The sequence below is a fragment of the Mesitornis unicolor genome, unplaced genomic scaffold (assembly GCF_000695765.1).
Source record: "Mesitornis unicolor isolate BGI_N332 unplaced genomic scaffold, ASM69576v1 scaffold19082, whole genome shotgun sequence".
In the NCBI taxonomy this organism is placed as follows: Eukaryota; Metazoa; Chordata; class Aves; order Mesitornithiformes; family Mesitornithidae; genus Mesitornis; species Mesitornis unicolor.
This window is the reverse complement of record NW_010171435.1, coordinates 5,670-24,379: the sequence shown is the minus strand read 5'-3', so window position 1 is coordinate 24,379 and position 18,710 is coordinate 5,670. Positions and strand designations below refer to the sequence as shown.

At 51.0% G+C, this 18,710-nt stretch overlaps 1 protein-coding gene across 1 annotated transcript in view; it reads right to left on the bottom strand.

Moving 5' to 3' along the window:
* Nucleotides 1-6,094: 6,094 nt before the first annotated feature.
* The window catches only part of VAV2 (vav 2 guanine nucleotide exchange factor), a gene marked incomplete at its 5' end in the record, with an annotated part of 16,700 nt that continues 4,084 nt past the window's right edge, over nt 6,095-18,710 (bottom strand). Inside the window, 16 exons of the mRNA XM_010180039.1 lie at nt 6,095-6,216; nt 6,851-7,005; nt 10,011-10,134; nt 10,229-10,316; nt 10,420-10,536; nt 11,269-11,321; nt 11,926-12,000; nt 12,174-12,301; nt 13,452-13,470; nt 13,827-13,843; nt 14,275-14,363; nt 14,467-14,568; nt 15,136-15,245; nt 16,321-16,453; nt 16,713-16,798; nt 18,498-18,584. Of these exons, the coding sequence (XP_010178341.1) occupies nt 6,169-6,216; nt 6,851-7,005; nt 10,011-10,134; nt 10,229-10,316; nt 10,420-10,536; nt 11,269-11,321; nt 11,926-12,000; nt 12,174-12,301; nt 13,452-13,470; nt 13,827-13,843; nt 14,275-14,363; nt 14,467-14,568; nt 15,136-15,245; nt 16,321-16,453; nt 16,713-16,798; nt 18,498-18,584 (1,431 nt within the window). The remainder of the gene's footprint in view (nt 6,217-6,850; nt 7,006-10,010; nt 10,135-10,228; nt 10,317-10,419; nt 10,537-11,268; nt 11,322-11,925; nt 12,001-12,173; nt 12,302-13,451; nt 13,471-13,826; nt 13,844-14,274; nt 14,364-14,466; nt 14,569-15,135; nt 15,246-16,320; nt 16,454-16,712; nt 16,799-18,497; nt 18,585-18,710) is intronic.

The window sequence follows — 18,710 nt, the reverse complement described above, 5'->3', positions numbered from 1 at the left end:
CTTGCTTCCCCTCCCGCGAGGGCGGAGGGGGCCCCTGGCCTTCCTCCGATGCTCTCTTCCTCCTCCTCCTCTTCCGTGCGCTGCCGTCCCTTCGCCCCCCACTGCAAAAAAACATTAACCAGCACCAAGGGTGTGTGGAGCCAGCCCAGGCGACTGAGAAATAGGGACTTACCTCCCTCTTAGTCCTTTTTGTTGCTCTGCTGCTTCTTGACAAAGAAAAGTCAGGCAGAATGGAGAAATTTGAAACAGAGAGGAAAATGCTGCTTTTCTACTGTCTCGGTGCCTGGCAGGGAACAAACAGCCCAGCTGGGGCCAGCGGGGACTTACAGCCTCCCGGGCTCGCTCGGCACTGGCTGGGGCTGTCAGTTGGATGCCAGAGAGCAAACACGGCAAGGAAAGGCACCATCTGACCCTCCTGCCTCAGTTCCCAGCCGCTGCATTTGAAAAGGAAAATTAAAATAAATTTACGCATTTTCTAAGCCAGACCCGATGGCTCAAAGCGAAGGTGGGAACACCAAAAAAAATTTAATTTAGGAGGAGTGGAAAAAAAAGTTTGATTTAGATCTCCCAAGCCGAAGGTTTATTGTTCCTCCTGCCCAGGACTCGCCACTCGAATTTGGGCCTGTTTGGGCAGGACACACAGGCAACACGGGCTCTTTGAAGGTGGCTTTGAAGGGCCTGGTTTGTATATCTCTGAGAAGCAGAGGTCGGGGTGGAGCTGGGTTTGGGATTGCGGTCCAAGCAGTATCGTGGTCTGTGCAGTGTCCCCTGGGCAGCATCACCCACCCATGGAGCCCCGAGCAGCCCAGGGGTGGTGTTTTGGGGGTTTTTTGCATTTCATAACCCTGTGACCCTGGGAAGTGCTCCCCTACTGCACCCCACTGCACACCTCTGCTATTGCACGGGGAACATACCGTGGTAGCCAGCCTGCACCCCAGCTCCCCCAGTTTGGGAAGACTTTGGAGAGTTGCTTGTTGACTTGTTCCCGTATTAGCCCCTGTCTCAGGCAGCATGTCTTCCAAAGATAAAATCAGCTTTTAAGTTTTAAAGAGAGCGCCCCAATTCCTCCAGACTCCTCCGTGGACTTGCTCAAATTAACCAAAGAGATGCAAACAAGCCTGAACTCCTGTTTGTGGCGGGGTGTTTCCATTTGACAGGCCAGAATAATTTCATCAGCATGTGCTAATTACAAATACGACCTTTGGGTCAGACCAGACCTAAAACAATACAAAAACCCAAATATGCATTTAAGAGACCAAATGCTCACCAAGCTCAGGACAGACAGGAGAGAAAGCAGCAGCGACTTCAATCCCTCCAAGCCTAATGCAGCTCCAGAGCAGAAATGAGGGTATTTTTATTGATGGTCAGTTTGGTCATTTCCCTTTAATTCTTAGATTAATTATAAAATGAAGGAGCACAGCAGCTTGCATGCACCAGCTGGAGTTTTCCAGGTCACAGAAAACATCGTGGCTAATGCAGGAATGAACAAGCCAGGCGTGCTGCAAAGCTGCAGCTGATTGCTCTGTGGATAAGGATGCAAGTGTGTGCCATTGCCACCGCCGCTGGACTCTGCACAGGCCCTGCACCGCAGTCTGAATTTGGTCTTGGGAAAGCATTACCAGTATGTGACCCCAAAATGAAAGCAGGATCGTTTCTGCACAGTCCTGCTGGGCAGTGCTGATATTGGCCACCCCCTGCCTCAGTTTCCCCATCCTGACCACACAGCAGTTTGGACCCTTGTTTTTGAATCTACCGAGCTCAGGTTGCCCAGAGGGGTTGTGGAGTCTCCTTCTCTGCAGACATTCAAAACCCGCCTGGATGTGTTCCTGTGTGACCTAGCCTAGGTGATCCTGCTCTGGCAGGGGGGGTGGACTGGATGAGCTTTCGAGGTCCCTTCCAACTCCTAATATTCTGTGTGTGATTGTGTGTGTGTGAGCTGGGCAGTACGAATGCTTGCACCCAAGCGCTTGCACCCAGTCGAGGTGGCAGAGGGAGGTGGCCACATCCTGGCCAGCCACAGGACACCAGGGCTGTGGGGCGTGCCCAAAGCCAGCCACAGGGACACTGCAGAGCCACTGTCACACTGCAGCCTGGAGCAGGACCTGCTGTTAGCAGAGGGCAGCCAGCAAATGTAACCACCCCCAGCACCGTGTTTGCTCAGAGCAGAAGCTGCGCCCTGGCGAGCCCAGCTAAAGGAGGAGATTATGTCAGCAGCTGCTATTGCTGGGGGAGGAAAGAATAATAAATAAATAAAAAGAAAACTTGTGTCTGGTGCGTCCCCCCTCCCGGGGCAGGCCAGGGTCTGCACAGGGCTGGAGCCAGCTGCACTGGCCATGGCTGGAGATTTATACTCCTGTTAATGCCCCGGGAAGGCAGCTCCTGGTCTGGTTACAGCACCTGGCCAGGGCTGGGCACGCCGAATAAATGCCCCATTTATCCCCCAAGCTGCCAGACCTCGCATTCGGTGCAACCCCCTGGGTTGCTTTGGACATGGGGTTGAGCAAAGCCGGCTGTCGAGGCACCCACCTGGCCAAGGCTGCAACCACCCCTAGGGTTGGATGTCACCTGCTGCCACCCAGGAGCCAGCCCTTGGGGGGGCAGGGACATCCCCAGAGCAGGACCTTGCATGGAAGCAGGTTTTTGCATTTACCTGCTCTTGCAGCCATCAGCTGGTTGCAGCTCCAGTGCAGCATTTGCGATGCCTGACCCGACTGGGTCCAGGACGATGCTCATTGCTGGCAGGATTGCACCTGGGTACCAAAACCTGGTATTTCATATGCAGTGCAGGTCAGAGAGCTTCCCCTGGACTGAAATGCCATTATAAGGAGCAGATTTATCCCATACAGGTGCTGTCACCTTGACAGAAGCTAAATACCTGCCTAGGCAGTATCTTTCTAAATCGGTATCCGAACGTTGGTGCCCAGCTCATGTCCTGCTTCTCTGAGTAAAACACCTCTGCTCATTGCTACAGCCCCTTTCTGCTGACCCTGGGAAAGCTGAAGCAAGAAGGAGAAAGCACTAGGAACTCCAAGAGGAGAAAAAAATTTAGTATTATTAATGAAATGACGTGGCAGTTCACAGTGGCATCTCATGTCCCTGATCTGGGGTGAAACCTGCAGCAAAGCCTCAGGTATTTCATAAGAAACTGTGCAATTTCTTTGATTGCTCTGCAAAATGCTGCTGTGTGCAGGGCTGAGCGGGATTCAGGAATATGATACTGGGGAGTGACTAAAAGCCATGGAAAATTGTGCTCCTTCTCTCATCCCCCAGCGATTCAGAGTCCCAGGAAAGCCCGAGAGGCAGCTGCTCCCAAAACATGGAGAAGGAACTCGACAGGCGAGCGGTCGGCTCCGATGGTGCCTCGTCACAAAGAGCCACGTGTGGCACTGCAGGAAGGATCTCCTCTGTGTTTTGGGAGGGAACCAACACTTACAGTTCATGGCAGGAATGGGAAAGGGTCCCTGGACCAGCCAAGTCACCCTCTGGCCCCAGTGTGGCCACGGGGGCTGTAGGGCCAAGAAATCAAATGTGGGCCTGAGCCCTCCTGCACAGTAAAAACCATGGCTGGAAAAAAAACCTATCAGCAAAATTACACTTTATTTTTTTCGTTGTGGAATTTACTTTCATGTATTGTAACTTAAAAAGGTCTGGAAAAACCACATGCAAGAGGGTTTCTATGTAGCAGCTAAAGTTTCTATTCCAGCATTACAAGCTATTCCAAATGATTTCCAAATTCCCAGCTATAAACTATTCAATAAACAAACAATTTTATCTTTAAACTCCCTCCACCCTACCCCCTTTAGTGCAGTGCAAAGGAAAAACCCAAGGAATTTACATATTATTTTCCAACGTATCCCATTGCGATTTTGAATGATCTGCGATGAACTAAAATATATATACAATTTTCTCACCATCATAAAAAAAACAACATTACCCTTTCTTATTCACAGATATATATTGTGGCAAATGGCTGAATAATTACTTACAAACAAAACAATCTTTTTTTAACAAGTTTCTTACAACAGTAAACACAAGAGGGGGAGCTCTCTTTGGGGGAAAAGGAATTTGGCAGGGCTGGGAGGGGAGTGGAGCACAGGGATGCCTTTGGGGCATGAGGGTGCCATGGTCCCCATGACAGACATGAGCTTTTGCACAGGCGATGCCCTTGCTGCCTTACGAAATGGGCTGTGTTCGACAGGAGGAGCGCATAAGGCTTTAGGATCCGAGAGGTTTTAGGTCTCGGGTGCGTGTGTGCATGCATCTCATCCCCCCAAATAACACCCCCAGCACAGCTACAGGGAGCAGAGCACCTGGGTGCACCCTCAGGCGAGCAGCCACAGTGGAGAGCACCCAACAGTACCTTGGGACAACCCAGAGCCACCTCTGCGTCCCTGTCACCTTGTAGAGCAAGACCCCCATGGGGATCTGCCCTGGCCAGACCCCAGCTGCACCTTCCCCACTGCCACCCAGCACCAAGAGCAGGGGCACCTGTGGAGCTTCAGGAGGAATGGGCAGCTCTGGGTGCATCACTGAGCACCATCATTTAATTTCAGAGTTTCTCTCTTTCCATTTTCTTTGAATGCCCCAGACTCTTCCATTTATGACCTTGAGCAGGGTACTGCTGCTCCATTTGCAGCAAGGATTCGAATGCAGCCATGGTACCCCTGTGACAGGGACCGAGGGCATCAGCACCGCTCACTCACCCATCGCTGGCATCTTCCAGACCTGCGCCAGCGCGATGCCAAGAGCCTGCACCAGGAACACGGCATCCCACGGCCAGACCACCCCAGATCCCAGAGGAACAATGTCAGGGCATGGAAGCACCACCTTAAAATGCAAAGTTGTTCCCTGTCACACACCCACACGTGTATTTGTTCATATTTGCACTTTGGAAGGAAATTTTGGAGCTGGAGAGCAAAGCACCACCCTGCAGCTTTGCCTACCAACCATGTGGGCTGCACTTTGGGAAGAACAGAGTGGGACAGACGGTGCTCAGGACACAGCGGCAATACCGGGACAGACGGACCTTTACTTGACAGCAGCAGCAGTAACAGCCTGTGAGAGGAGGAAAGGGGGCAACACTCACAGCCCCCAAAAGTGCATACAGCTGGGGAAGAAGAGATGCTTTCACAACTTGGGGAGAGAAATCAGGAGGTGTTACCATAGCCCTTACTCAGGTGGGTTTGTGAGGTGGGACGTGTCACGGCTGGAAGAAAAATCAGCCTGGCTCGGCGGGGAGATCCTGCCCACAAGCAGGACCAAGGTGTGAGCAAGTGCAGGACAGACCCACGGACACATGCTACTGTCCACTCCTCTGGGTGTACCTGGTGCCTTGGTGGCCTCCAAAACCCTTTTGGGGCAAAGCGCATCTCCAGTTCTGCAAAGCACCGAGACCTCCTGCTCATCAGTGGGACCAGTCAGCACCCTGGGCTGCTCCCTCTGCCCACAGCAAGGCTGGTGGGACTCAAGGTGGTCGTAAAGAAAACAGACTTTCTTTCCCTCCTGTCTGACCTGGAGGTCCACTTTCAGTCTAGGTCTGATGGTCAAAACATGCTCCTGGTTTCACAGTGGGCATCCATCCTTCAGAGATGAGCAACAGCCACTTCCTTCTCCTGGGTTGGGTGTCCCCCCTCTGCCCCCTCACCCGAGATGCTGCCAAGGTGACTCCCAAAATCCTGACCCAGAGAGCCTACCCAGCGGCGTGGCAAGGGGTCCGTGTCATCTCCTTGGAGCTGAGTCGCTCCCTCCCCTTAGAAACCCCCAAATCCTCACCTTGGCACACCCAGGCACCAGCCCAGGTGCAAACCTTCAGCCTTACCCTCCCACCACCATCACCAGGGTGGCTTTTAAAACACCTTTAAGTAAAAGAGGTTGGGACCCCATCCTCTGGCGCACGCTGCACAGAGTCTCTCAGCTCTGTCCATGCAGGCGAGCATGGTTTTCCTGGGACTTTTCCGCAGCTGCTACACGGACGTTATCCGACAGACCATCAATCTTCTATACAGGGGACAGGGGCGAGGACAGTGGTGGCCCCGACACACGCACACTGTACAGAGGAACGGATTGCTAAAGAGTCAGCAGGAGCGGTCCCAGGAGGCATCAAGTGTGCATGGTCCGCAGCAGCTCGCTCTGGGCGCTCGACGACCTTTCCATCAGACATCCGTGCAGTCACTGCACCCCCTCCTCTTCCACGTATGTCGAGGGAAACCAGCCGACCTGTCGGGAAGCGCAGAGGTGAGCTGGAGACCGGGGAGCTCAAGTGACCTCCTGTCCTGTCACCAGACACCCCACCACCATGTGCTGTCCCCAGTGGGCCATCCCAGTGCTGAATGAGTCCACATCCCCGTGCATGGTGGTCATAGGGAGGTGGTACTGCCACTACCGTAATCTGGGACAGAGCTAGCAACTATACACTGCCTTGGACATGTTGTCTGCAATAAAAAAGGGAGCAGGACATGAACAATCTGTCCCCAGTGCTACAAACTCCATGGGACACCAGGTCAACCCGTCAGCCTGCTGCTTTTCCCTGGGATGCTGAGGCTTTTGCCTGCAGAGCCACTCCTGCATAAATCCCCAGTGTGCAGGTTTAACGAAGAGCAGACTGGGACATGGCCCAATTCTGCCCATGGCACACTCCCACCTGCTTGCACACACGGGGCATCACATGTCATTGTCACCCAGCACCGACTGGTGACACAGCGGTGGCTCTCCTGAGATGACGGCACATCCACGAGCTGGAAAAAAGTAAGAGGGCTCCTTGTCCTGACAGCAGGCTGTGCTCCAGCTGGGCAGGGTGAGAGCGGGGAGGACCAGACGCCGCAGAAACAAGACATTATCCAGCTGCACTTACTCTCCCGTTGGTTTCCCCCTTCCACCAGCCCTGGTCCCCGCCGATCCTGCTGTAGATCTTCACCACGTCGCCCTCTCGCAGCGACAGCTCCCGCATGTCCCGCGCTGCGAAGTTGTACCGTGCCACCGCCGTCCCTACGACCCGGGGGGTGAACACTGCGAGGGGACAAAAGCAGAAGGGGTCGGGAGCCGCCCCTCAGCATGGGATCGGCCGAAGCCTGGGGAAAGCTTGGCGAGGTTCAACCTGGGTTTTCCACCACAGCGCTGGTTCCCATTGCAATGCCACGACCCGGATCAGCTCGGATGTTGGGGGTGGTCTCATTTGAATTGCTTAGCCCTGCATTAACTGGGGTGTTTAGGGGGTAAACTGGGTTCCTGCTGGGTTTTAAACAGCTTGGTGGGCTTGGGAAGGCTCTCTCTGCTGACGGGGGCTAGGAGGGGCTTGCTGGGGATGGCTGGGGTGAGGGGCAGCTCTGTGAGAAGGTGGTAAAGATTTCATAGGAATACACTGTCATTAACAATGAAATCAGGAAAAATCCTGTTTCACTATCAACACCAGGTCTGGCTGCTGCACAGGTGATAGCATCACCCTTTCGAAAGAAGATTTGACAAACCAGCTTGTATTTAAACTACATAAAAGTGAGTTACTGGAACTGAGTTTTTGTAGCGATGCTGAGCAAAACCTGTAGGCTTTGCCTTGAGGAGGAACTAAAGCTGCACACCCGGCATCCTCCCTGCTCCTGTCTGCCAGGGCCCTGGGAAACTTGGTTCCATAACAGACCAAAATGTGCAGAAGCACCCTGCAAACCCTAACGCTGGCCAACAGCTTGTGATGTCCCAGGGATCTCCATCGCTTCAGGCAAGGCGTGCCGGGGGGAGGCAGAAGGGAAGCGGGGGGTCCTTTGCACGGAGGAGCAGCAGGGTGAGGTGGGGGAAGACACCTGGTGTCTGGCCAGGAGGAATGGGGGCTGGAGAGCAACAGCAGGAGCGATGGGATGGGCACAGGAGGAGAAAAATGCACCTTCTCTGAAGTTTGCAAAAAAGAAGAGAAAAACAATTTTAAAATCCCACTCTGAAGGGACACTGTGTTTTGATGAAGCTGCCCCTTTTGTCCCAGGACTTCCGAGGATTAGTTTAAATTTTAAAAGTTTGCAAACCAAGGTTGAACTAAAGTTTGAGGAAAAGCTTTGCCCAGGTGTTCAGCGCCCGGGATGGATGGAGATGAGGATGGCGATGGAGACGGTCCAGACACACAACGTGCAATCAGTGGAGGGCTCGTCTGCCCTCGCCAGGCTGAGCGAGGATCACGGTAGCTTTGAACCCTGTCATCAGGAGATTGCTCAGAGCGTGATGCTGCACAAATTACTGTTTGCAATACTTTTTATGCAGTTAAAGGACCCCAAATTCCCTGAATTATCTTCTAATACCCTGGAAAGTTAAGCATTCTTCCCAAACACGGCACCAAGGAAAGCATACGTGGCTTAGCCAATGATTTTCACAGTCCAGTTTAAAGAAAATACTAAAAGGTAAAAGCTCAAACGGGAAGAAATTAACTGGCACATTTTTGCTCCGATTCCTGCCAAACAGGGAAGAAGACACCAGTCTGTAACGCATTTAAATCAATGAGGTTCAAAGGCCGGAGCACACTGCATTCTCTGCAGGGAGCCTGAGCCAGAAAACACATTTTACAGCACAGATTCCCCCTGACTTCCTCAGCAAGGGGCTCCTGAGCAGCCTCAGATACCAGAGCTCAAAAATTGCCGGACATGGGAGATGTGCTCCTTGCATAGCAAGGAGAACCGGTCTGGAGACGGTGCGATGCCAATGCTCGTTCAGCGAAACACATGGGAAAGTGGGTCGAGCTTGAAGTACATCATGAGATCCCACTGCACTAAATTAACTTTTTCAATAATTTTAGCCCCCTTTCTCAATTAGTGACACCTCCACCTCCTCCCTGCCTTGATTTTGGGGAGATGGGGGAGTGAGTTTTGCTTCCATGGTTAATTCTTTCCAGGCTGTGCCCTAGGGCAGCACCAGGGATCCTCTGAACTGCCTGCAGGTGATGGGGGGACAGTGAGGACCCCTGCAGGTCCCACGGGTGATGGCTTTCAAGCTGGGGATGCTGCAGCCTGGGGAAGGCAGCAGGACAGGGCACTGGTACCTGACCAGAAGGGACTGGAGGAGCTCTGAGAAGAAAAGTTGAGGCCCTGAGGACTGAGAAAAGAAAAGTTGTAGGAAGCGCAGGAGGCTGCAAAGAGGTTAGAGAGAAACAAAAAGAGGCAGAACACGCATTAAAAAGGAAATTAAAAAAAATATTATAAGGCACAATGCTTTAAAGCCGATGGAGAAACACAAGGCAAAGCACACGGAAGGTCTTGCGCAGGGGCTTGGAGCTGGGACAACCAGTGACAGGTCTGCCCACAGCCCCACAGCCAGTGCAGGAGCTCGAAAGTCATCCCAGGCTTGTAGTTTCTTGGAGAAGATATTTAATCAACTTTAAAAAACGATCTTCCTTTGGTATTCTTTTTAAAATATACCAGGAAAAAAAGTTTTTTAAAATGCATTTTTCCCCACTAAGTAGTTATTTCTGCACTCAGGCTTTTAGGCAAAAAGGAACATTTTGCATTAATGTGCATTTTGCTTTGCATTTGTTTCAAATCTTTTCTTTTTCTTGATTTTTTTTTTTTTTAATTTTAGGCGCAGACTTACCATTTCTCCCATCAAGTTCATCAAAGGAGTCCCACTGGGACACAAACCACCACAAGTCACACTGGAGCTGGATCCATTAAAACCCATTCACAATAACTCATGTGGGCAGTTAAGACACACTGTACCCCCAGCACATCTCCGCTCTGGGAGACATCTCCAACGGGGAAACCAGTCTGCCCCAGGAAAAGCTCTCCCTGGGAGGCTGCACCCCCACCATGGAGCTGCATGAGCAGTGCCAGGGAGCCCCAGCTCAGCTGGATCCCCTGACCTCTGCCACCTCCTGGAAGACCCGTCCTCAAAATGCCACCAGCCGAACAGGACACTTGTTCATAAACCAGGGGACTCAAGGCCTAACCAAAGCCATAAATCCCTTTGCTCAGATGATGCCCCTGCACCTTGCCGAGAGATTTCCCATCGCACGTTTGATGGGAAACAGCTGAGCTGGGTTCTACCTGGAGAGCGGGTGAAGGTCCTGGAGGTAGAGCGCTCCCGAGATTTATAGGGGTATTTCAGTGTCGTGTCCAGCTGCTTGAAGCTCTCCTTCAGCGAGTGGCTCTGGTAGTACTCGACCAGCTCCTGGGAAGGATGGAGAAGCACATGGCATTCTCTGCCCTCCTCTGTGTGACTTGCAGGGATGCTGTGCACATTCAAAGGGGCTACACAGACCTACCAGCAAGCTTTCAAACTTCTTGGCTTCTGTGATGTGAATCCAGTTGTCCTTCTCCACCACCTTGATGTGCTTCACCTCTTCGTTGAACCTGCAAACGGGAGCAGAGGCACTCAAGAAAACATAGCCATGTGCCCCAGCGCCGTCTCACCCTCCACATGTAATAATAAATTACTAAATTAAGTTTTTCTCACTTAATACTGATGGCAAAGCGCTCGGCCTCGGCCGGCCGCTCCCGGATCAGGTAGGTGCCACTGACATGAGACTTGAGCAGGTTGTCTGTCTGCTGCCGCTCCATGTTCCCTGCAAACCTGAGCCCAGCAGTTAATTAATTGATTTAATTAATTACAGATTAATGCATATCTTTTAAATAGGCATGCTTTAGACAAAAAGGTCTATCTTTTTTTAAAGGCATGAAGACTGGGCAAGTAGAGAAACAGGTCTCATCCAAAACTTCATGAGCAAAGAGGAAAGTGCCCTGAAATCTACAAGAAGCTGTTCAGAGAACAGAGAGGGTGAGCGATGCAGAGTGCAACCTCTGCCCTCTGAAGCATCTTACACCTAGAAAACCCCACTGATTGGAAATTGGTCCCTCCCACTAATTGGGAATCAGTCTCCAGGTAAATGAGGCTTCAGTGAGAGCTGGGAAGTGGGGATAATTTAGACACTTGAATTTGCAAACCCAGCTGGAGCTAGAGGGAAGGAGCAGGAGGTAAGGCAAACGTAGCCTCTCCCACCAAGGGAGGAATTGGTTCCTTCCTCCCAAAACAGTTTTCTGGGCACAGAAAATGGGAAGAGAAACCAGCACCTCTCCTTTTGCCTCTGACCCTCTCCATCAATGAAGAAATCCCCTCCGATGCTGCGAGGGCTGCCCCAGCTTCCAACACCCAAATGCAGCTGTGGCAGATGCCCCGCGGCTGTGGGGGTGGTGAGATGCAAAGTGCTGATAATGTCCATTCCTGATTCATTATTGGAGCAGATTTCTGACAAAGTAACAACTAAAAGGCAAGGTTTGATCAATCTTTCTGGCACAGGCAACTCACCATGGGTACGCCGTGTAGTCAATCTCCCGCGAGGGCGGCCGGCTGTTGGGAGGCTGCAAAGAGAGCGTTGCTGTTACTGAGGAGCCAGCATCGCACCAGGCTGTAGATCGTCACCGAGATGCTCCTCTCCACAGGAGGGTTTTTGGCTGCCAAGCCCTTTCTGAATTATTGGCTTTGGCAGCGGAGGGCAGTGTTGCAGCTGAGCATTTCTCTCCCAGTTGTGATGAGCATGCTGTGTTTTTTTCATTTACCTGAGCATTTTTTAACTGGGAAGTGGCTGACAGCATTGCAAAACTTATTAAAAAAAACAAAAGTGAAGTTTTCCTGTACTGTGACTGATCTGAAGTGCTCTGCTCCCCTGTCAGGCCCACAGAGGAGGACTGGGGTCTAGATCTGGTCACACCAATCCCAACCTTGGGAATGCGGCTGAGACCAACATGACCAGTCATTTGCAACCATGGGATGATGGATCCACCTCCTCATTAATTTGCCTACAGTAAAAGGCTTCATTTGAGGTCCATGGACTTACTAGAAGGACCAAAGTCTCAAGCAGAAGGCTGAGAAGAGCAACAGGCACTGCCAAAGCAGCACCTCCCACAACAGTCTCCAGCGCCCAACCCCGCGCTCCTTGCTCCATCTCCTCTCTTTGGCACTTACCCTTGCATCAACTGGGCAGGGCTTTACCGACGAGCTGGGAAAATAACCCGACTTCTTTGTCTGCAGCAGCCGCCCCTGCAAAGCCAGAGGGGTATAGGATTGGGACGCACATCGGGGAGCACTGTTTTTGCCATGCAGGGATGGGGACGGTCCCTGCTGCAGCTCCCAGGCTCCACAAATAAAAGGGATGATGAAGAACGCAATGGTTTAAAACTTCCTGGAAATTTCCTGAGGGGAATCACTCTTACCTCCCACCATGGTGAGTCGGGGTCCCCCCTCAGCAGCTCAATCACATCCCCAATTTGAAATGTCAGCACCGGCTTCCCAGGAGGGGCTGGGTTTCCATGGTAATTCTGAACCGCCACCATTTTAGGACCTGGAACAGATGCAAACCAGTTTCAGCACCTTGACCCAGTTAAGAAACCACAAAACAAAAACATCTACCCCCCAGAAAAAGTCTGTTGTTCCTTGTCATGTGAACCACAAATCGAACAGCACCAGCAGGCAGGATTTGGGGGCAGAAAGCATGAAAGCAGAAAGGAGCCGTGTCCATAGAGAACTCCTGCAGTTACACGGATCCCTGAGTTCACTGAGCAAAAATAAACCTGCAAGGGAGCGAGCCAAGCCACAGCTCCTGCTCCCAGCCCTGTACACCTGGACTTGAAACTCGCTCTGGCAGCCTGGCTCTGGTTAGGCTGACAATTGCAGCTGGACCTGGGACCCAAACGCCCCCGAGGCTCGCAGCCAAAGTCCAGCTGTCTCACAAACAACTTCAATAAGTTTCCCTCGACTGCACCATAACCACAGTGTTTAACTTCAAAATGGCTCCCCACCTCTGCCTCTCCCTGCCCAGCGAGAGCACTCTGCGCTTTCTTTTTTTAACCACCGATTCGATTCAGGTTTCTTTCTGCCAGGCTTGGCTTTCTTTTCATCAGAAAAAGCACAAAAGCAAATTGTTTGTTCACATTCAAGCTAGAACATGGGCAGGGCAGGCCCAGCACTCTGTCTAGGCTAGTTTTAAGCAAAGGAAAAATAAAAAATATTGTGGTAACCATCGTGACTAATGGCCCCATTGGAGGGCAGCACCTGGAGCCAGGCATTCTTTTTTTTTTCCTGCAGCACACCAGAGGGACGTTCCCTGTCATCAATGAGCCTCCCTCCCCTGTTTGGCCTACTTTGAAGGATGATTTGGCACAGGGAAAGTCTCCAGTCTCTCCTTGGTGTGACGTGGTGCAGCTTTACCCACCCAGCAGAGCAGGGCAGGGGCAGAAATGCACCCAAAAAACCCCCATGGTGATGGTGGCTGTGGGCAGAGCCCAGGGAGGAGCTGGGTCTTCCCACAGGAGGAACCGCAGAGCCCCATTGCTTGCTGTGAGAGTGGCACAGGACCCTTCTGCAGTTCCTAATGCTCCTTTCTAGGTTTGGAAGGAGCTTCCCTCTCCCACGTGCTCAATGTTAGGGATACCCGCAGCCACAATGAAGACACTGTATCTACTTGCCCTCCTGCAATACAGTGATGTCCTTACCAGGTCCAGCACTCAAATCCTGCGAAGAGAGATGAAAAAGCCTTTGTCAGGACACGGTGGTCTCGGCTTTCTCCATGGGCACACAACTGAAGCCACTGGGATGGAAAAACCCTCTCCCAAAACCGCCCTGGTACCTCCCAGCCCGTGATGCTCGACCCAGCTGCGTGCTGGCATCTTCCAAGGGCCATGGTGATGCCCAAACCAGGCAGTTTTAGGCTGGAGGAGAGGCCACCAGACTCCAGTCCTGCCCCCCACGTCACTGGGACCTCACTGAGGCCAGTGCCTGCCCTTCCCATGCCATGCCCAAACCTGGACCAGGCAAGGATACAGGATCTGCCCAAGGCAAAGGGGGAAAAGGGCCATCAAACAACGTACCTGGTCTGCTGAAGAACCTGCAAGAGAAATGGTGAAACGATTGGTGAATTTAACAGGCAACAAACCCCGTTTTCAGTTTCTCTTGATGCTGTATCAATAAAATGGCATGAGTGCTTGAAATTAATGGAGGAAGCACAAAGCAGAGGCTGGGGTCACTCAGTTAATCACTGCACCAGGTGGGCAAGACCCAAGGAAGGACAGGAGCTGGACAAAGGACATTTTCTCAGACATATATGGGATGCAGCTCTTGGTTTGGGGGGATTTTGTTTGTATTTTTGTTTTTTAAACCACCAGCCATCATGAATTACAACTCCAGGAGGTGGGTGGTAGCATACTCAGATTTTTCTATGTATAAACAAACATCAGTGCTTTATAGAGCGAATATTCCAGATCATTCCCATGCATTCACCTCCTTGGCACAAGCTGCTCGTGATGTGAAGTAACTCACCGATCTTGCAGGGAGGAATGATCTCCAAGCACTCCTTATGAGCACCCGCTCCACATTTGGGGCAAAGATATCCCTGGTAGAAGGTTCCTCTGTGCAAAAAAGAAGTCAGAAAGTCCTAATTCGGCCTTAGCTTGGAGATTTTCTTTCCATGTTTTAATGCGGATGCAGAAAAGCTGGAAGGATGTCACTCACCTCAGGAACATCCTGCAGGCTTTGCAGTTGGTTGTCTTTTCAAATGTGTACATCTGGAAGTTATGGTGATTTGCATTGGCTTTCTCTGGCTTTATGTTGGACCTGAGGGAAAGGACCGGGGGTTATCAACCTGTCCCTGCAAGTCATGCCACACTCGTGACTTGTCACAGCGGCCGCTGTTTGCATTTCAGCCCAAGTTTGGAAATCACAGGGGCAGACATCAAATCAAGTGTGAAAGCAGACTCAGGGCTTGACGCTGCAGAGAGAGGATTTTGCCCATCGACCTTCCCCTGGGACAACACCCATGGATTTGGCCTTTGCCTGAGTCAATCAACAGCCCAGCCCTGCCAGTGCTGGGCCGTGTCCTGCTCTGCTCAGGACCATCTCCCCGCAGCAGCATCCTTCTTCCTGCAACGTCTTCCTCCAGCCCCAGCTCGATGCTTCATGCATGGCAAGGTGTCATTTCAGGGATGCACCACCCATGCCATGGTGCAGATGCTCAGGGGAGATGATTTCAAGCTGGACCCAAGCTCCCTTTGCAAAGGGACCCACCCAGCAAGCCCACGTGAGCATCCCCATTGCTGGCCACCAGTGACCTCCTGGTTCAAGACACTGTTCCCCCCCGCTTGGTAACTGCATGCCAGGGCTAGAGCAGCCACTCGTGCTCACATTGCCATTTCAAACTGCTCCATCCACTTCCTCTTCATTTCCTCCGTCTTGCAGAAAAACTGGAAGCCCTGTTTCCCCTGAAGGTGGATTAGGTAGAAGCCGTATGACCACTGCAAGAGAAAATGGGGGAGATAATGGGACTGCTGTTCTCCCAGCACCTGCGCACCAAAATGCACTTTTATTTGGGGATCTTAATAACTGCTCTCAGTGCCTGCCCCTGTTCCTTGCTGAACCTTCGCAAAGGTAACAGCAGGGAGGGAGGAAGGAGAGCGCCGCGTTTCTCTAACATATCAACACTAATGATGCCTGAATCAGCTTGGCACCATGCGCTAAGGCCAGACAGGATTTTATGGTGGCAGATGAACGAAGTCAGATTTTTCTGCTTCAGTAGATCCTCCCCAGCCATTATATCTCTCCCTGACAGCAACTGACAGCCCAGGAAGAACATCTGACCTGCCCACTGCACATATGCTCTGTCTGTCTCATTACAACATTGCACAGAAGAAAACATGAGAGAAAAGCGAGTGCTTTGCTTACCATTTTTCCATGAGACTAGAAAGCATAGGAGAGCAAAGTGGAAATACATTGCATTAAAACACAAAGCTAGCAGCATTTCCTCAGCATGCAAGTTGCAAAATTGGCTATTCTTACCCAAATGTCCCTTATCCCATCTGCACACCATCTCTTTCCACTGCATGAGTGGATTAAACTAATGAGTCTCTGCTAAACTGAGAGCTGGGAGGTTTTCCTTCATGGCTGCAGACTAAGCCTCAAAACACCGGCAAAATTATGTTCCTTCAGTGTTCCAAGTGCTGATTTTGGTCACTCACGCTGCCTTTCCAGACTCCTCCACCCCATGAATCGTGGGAGCGGGAGCATCCAGATGGACCTTCCCTCCCTCTGTGGGCCAGAAAGCTGGGAGCAGCCTCCTCTCTCCTGACTCTGACCATCCCAGCCCCTTCAGCGCTGTTTCGCAAGGACAGAGGTCAAGGATTGCGCCCAGCCCCGCATTAATAAACATTTCCCAATGCTCTGTAAGGCTGCCCTGAAAGCTGAGCATTTATTTTCCAGCTTTTTTGCGAGCTCTGTTTCTATTTTAAAAGGCTAATGGGAACGTACTACCCAAGGACTTGCCAAAACAGCTCCAAAATGCTCTCCAGCAGAGCTAATCCCCGGTTCACCTACCTTCTTAATGTCCTTGTTGTTCATAGGGTCATCAGTCATCTTGTGGAAAAGTAGCTCAATAATTTCTTTCAGCTCATAATTGTATCCTTTCCTTTTGCAGACGATCACCACTTTATCAAATAAAAATAAATACCTGCCCAAAGCAAGCAAATAAACAAGCAACCCCGTCAAACATCTCATTAAGGTCCCCATGCGAGGGGGAGTATTTGGAAAGCTCTGCAGAGCTTCCCAGCCAGCTCTAATTTCACGTTGATAGAGATTTCTGTCAGTGCAACTCTAGGCAATCAGAAATAATGAATTAACGAATAAACGGAATAAACGAGCACGAGGGGAATTGCCAAAAAAAGGCACATTTAGTTTGGGGAAACCTTCAAGCACTGTTGCACACTCACCTGTCCTGCTTGGTGTGGTTGACGATGGAGCGGACCTTCAGCTCGCCATCAATCTTTGGCCTCCCAAACTCCTCCAGCTTCACTTGCTGCAGAAAGCAAAGCAGGGCTGAGATCCATGGTGCTGTGGAGACTCAAACCCAAACCTGCCCAAATCTCATGGTGTGATGGGGGCATCCCCACCAGACGCAGAAGCTCCTGGGGATAGCATCGCCCTCGCCAAGGGGAGCCCATGCACAGGAGCAGGACCAGAGACATCCCAGCACCAGCATCCCAGGGCAAGGCTCAGAAACCAAAGCATTTTTGCAAGGTTTGGGAAGCAGAGAGCAAACCTCCCACAAAATAAGCTGCATTTCCGGGGGGGGGTCTACAAAAACAGAACCAAGGGGGTATTAGTTTTGATTCCCATCCTGATTCCCATCCCAAGATGGGAGATTTTTGGAAGGCTGGAACCCACCCAATGGTTTGGTCAGTCTGTCTTTAAGCTCAAAAGCCCTTGGCAATGTTGCTTGGTGCAGCACAACCACTAAGCCATGGGAATCAGTGCCCTTGCGTGGTTCTTACAGGAATAAAAATACTGGGAAGCATCACTGCTGGTCAGGAAAATAAATAATTTTACACAGCTGCGTGTAGAGTCCATATTTATTTCATTGCTGTGCGATGCGGGCTCTGTATACAAAACACCAGCCACTCCATAACGTGCGTGGGATGGATCTGCAGTGACTGCTATGTCAACATCTCATCTCCCGTGTGTCAGCCCTGCTCTCTGCCTGCTGCAGGGAGGAGAAGTGGCTGCTTAATGCCTCCATTTTTACATCCCCATTTTTTACGGGATGTGATAGCTGACTGTTCACAGATTAGGATTATCGTGACAGCTTCAATTAAAACCCATGAGCTGCAATGGCCCGTATCCCACCGGAGAATTTTTGCAGGTATCTCTTGAAAATTAAGGACTTTATCTCCATCTGTTAAATAACCATCACTTATAAGTTCATTGTTTTCAAATGGAATCAAGGCGTAAAGCCTCCAAACGCAGGACCTCTCCAGGAAGCCCCTGGCATCTCCCTCCATCAGCCCCTATGAAACATCTCAGGTGTCAGCCCCCAAATTGCATTACCTCGGCATAAAGCGTGACAGCAGAGCAGCTGCGCCCGCAGCTGACCCCCCTTCCCCCCCCGCCCCCCGGCAAACGTGGGAAAAACCTTGTTAGCTTGAAGCTCTGCCACGGAATATTGAATTAATGGGTTTTTGCAGGGCTAGAGTGAGTGATGGGTTGCACAGGGTGGGAGGATGCACGGTAATGGGACCAAGTGTTTGATGCATCTGGAGTTTGGAGGATGAGATTCTCCTTAAAATATCTGGTTGAGATTCTTGGGATTTGTTATGTATTACAGGTCCTTCTCCTCCAAATGGGCCTTGGCATACTTTCAATTAGCCTCTGTCCTCAACAGCAAAAGAAAACCCACTTTAAATAGTAGATTGATAGCTGATTTGGGGAATTCTTGTGTGTATCCCCCACAGTAATAATTTGAAAAAAGCTTGGAGAAACATTTTCAGTGGAACACCACCAGAAGTCACCCTCCATCACAACCAAATCAGTTTTGTAATGTAGTAAAACCACTTCTGTGGTTTGCCGTCAGCAAAAGCACCGTCAGTGACCAGGGAGTGTCCAAACACACGGGCAACTTTCTTGGGCAGCACATCAGGGTCAGTAATAATTGCACAGAAAAGGAAGTGCATTCATAATAATCAAATTAAAGGAGGGAGTGAGAGGGTTTTCCAACTTACCAGATTTTCTATGGAGCTCTGAAATTCACTTATTTTCTTTAAAGTCTCTTTGTCCCTCTTTACTTCATTTATGTACATGGCCAAGTCCTTAAAAGAAAAGTGAATAATAATTTTTATTTTCCAAACGAAACTCATACCTTACCAAAGTGGAAAACACACGACCCTGGCTCGGCAAAGCCACTCTCCAGGAGTCACACCAGGATTCGAGCAGCA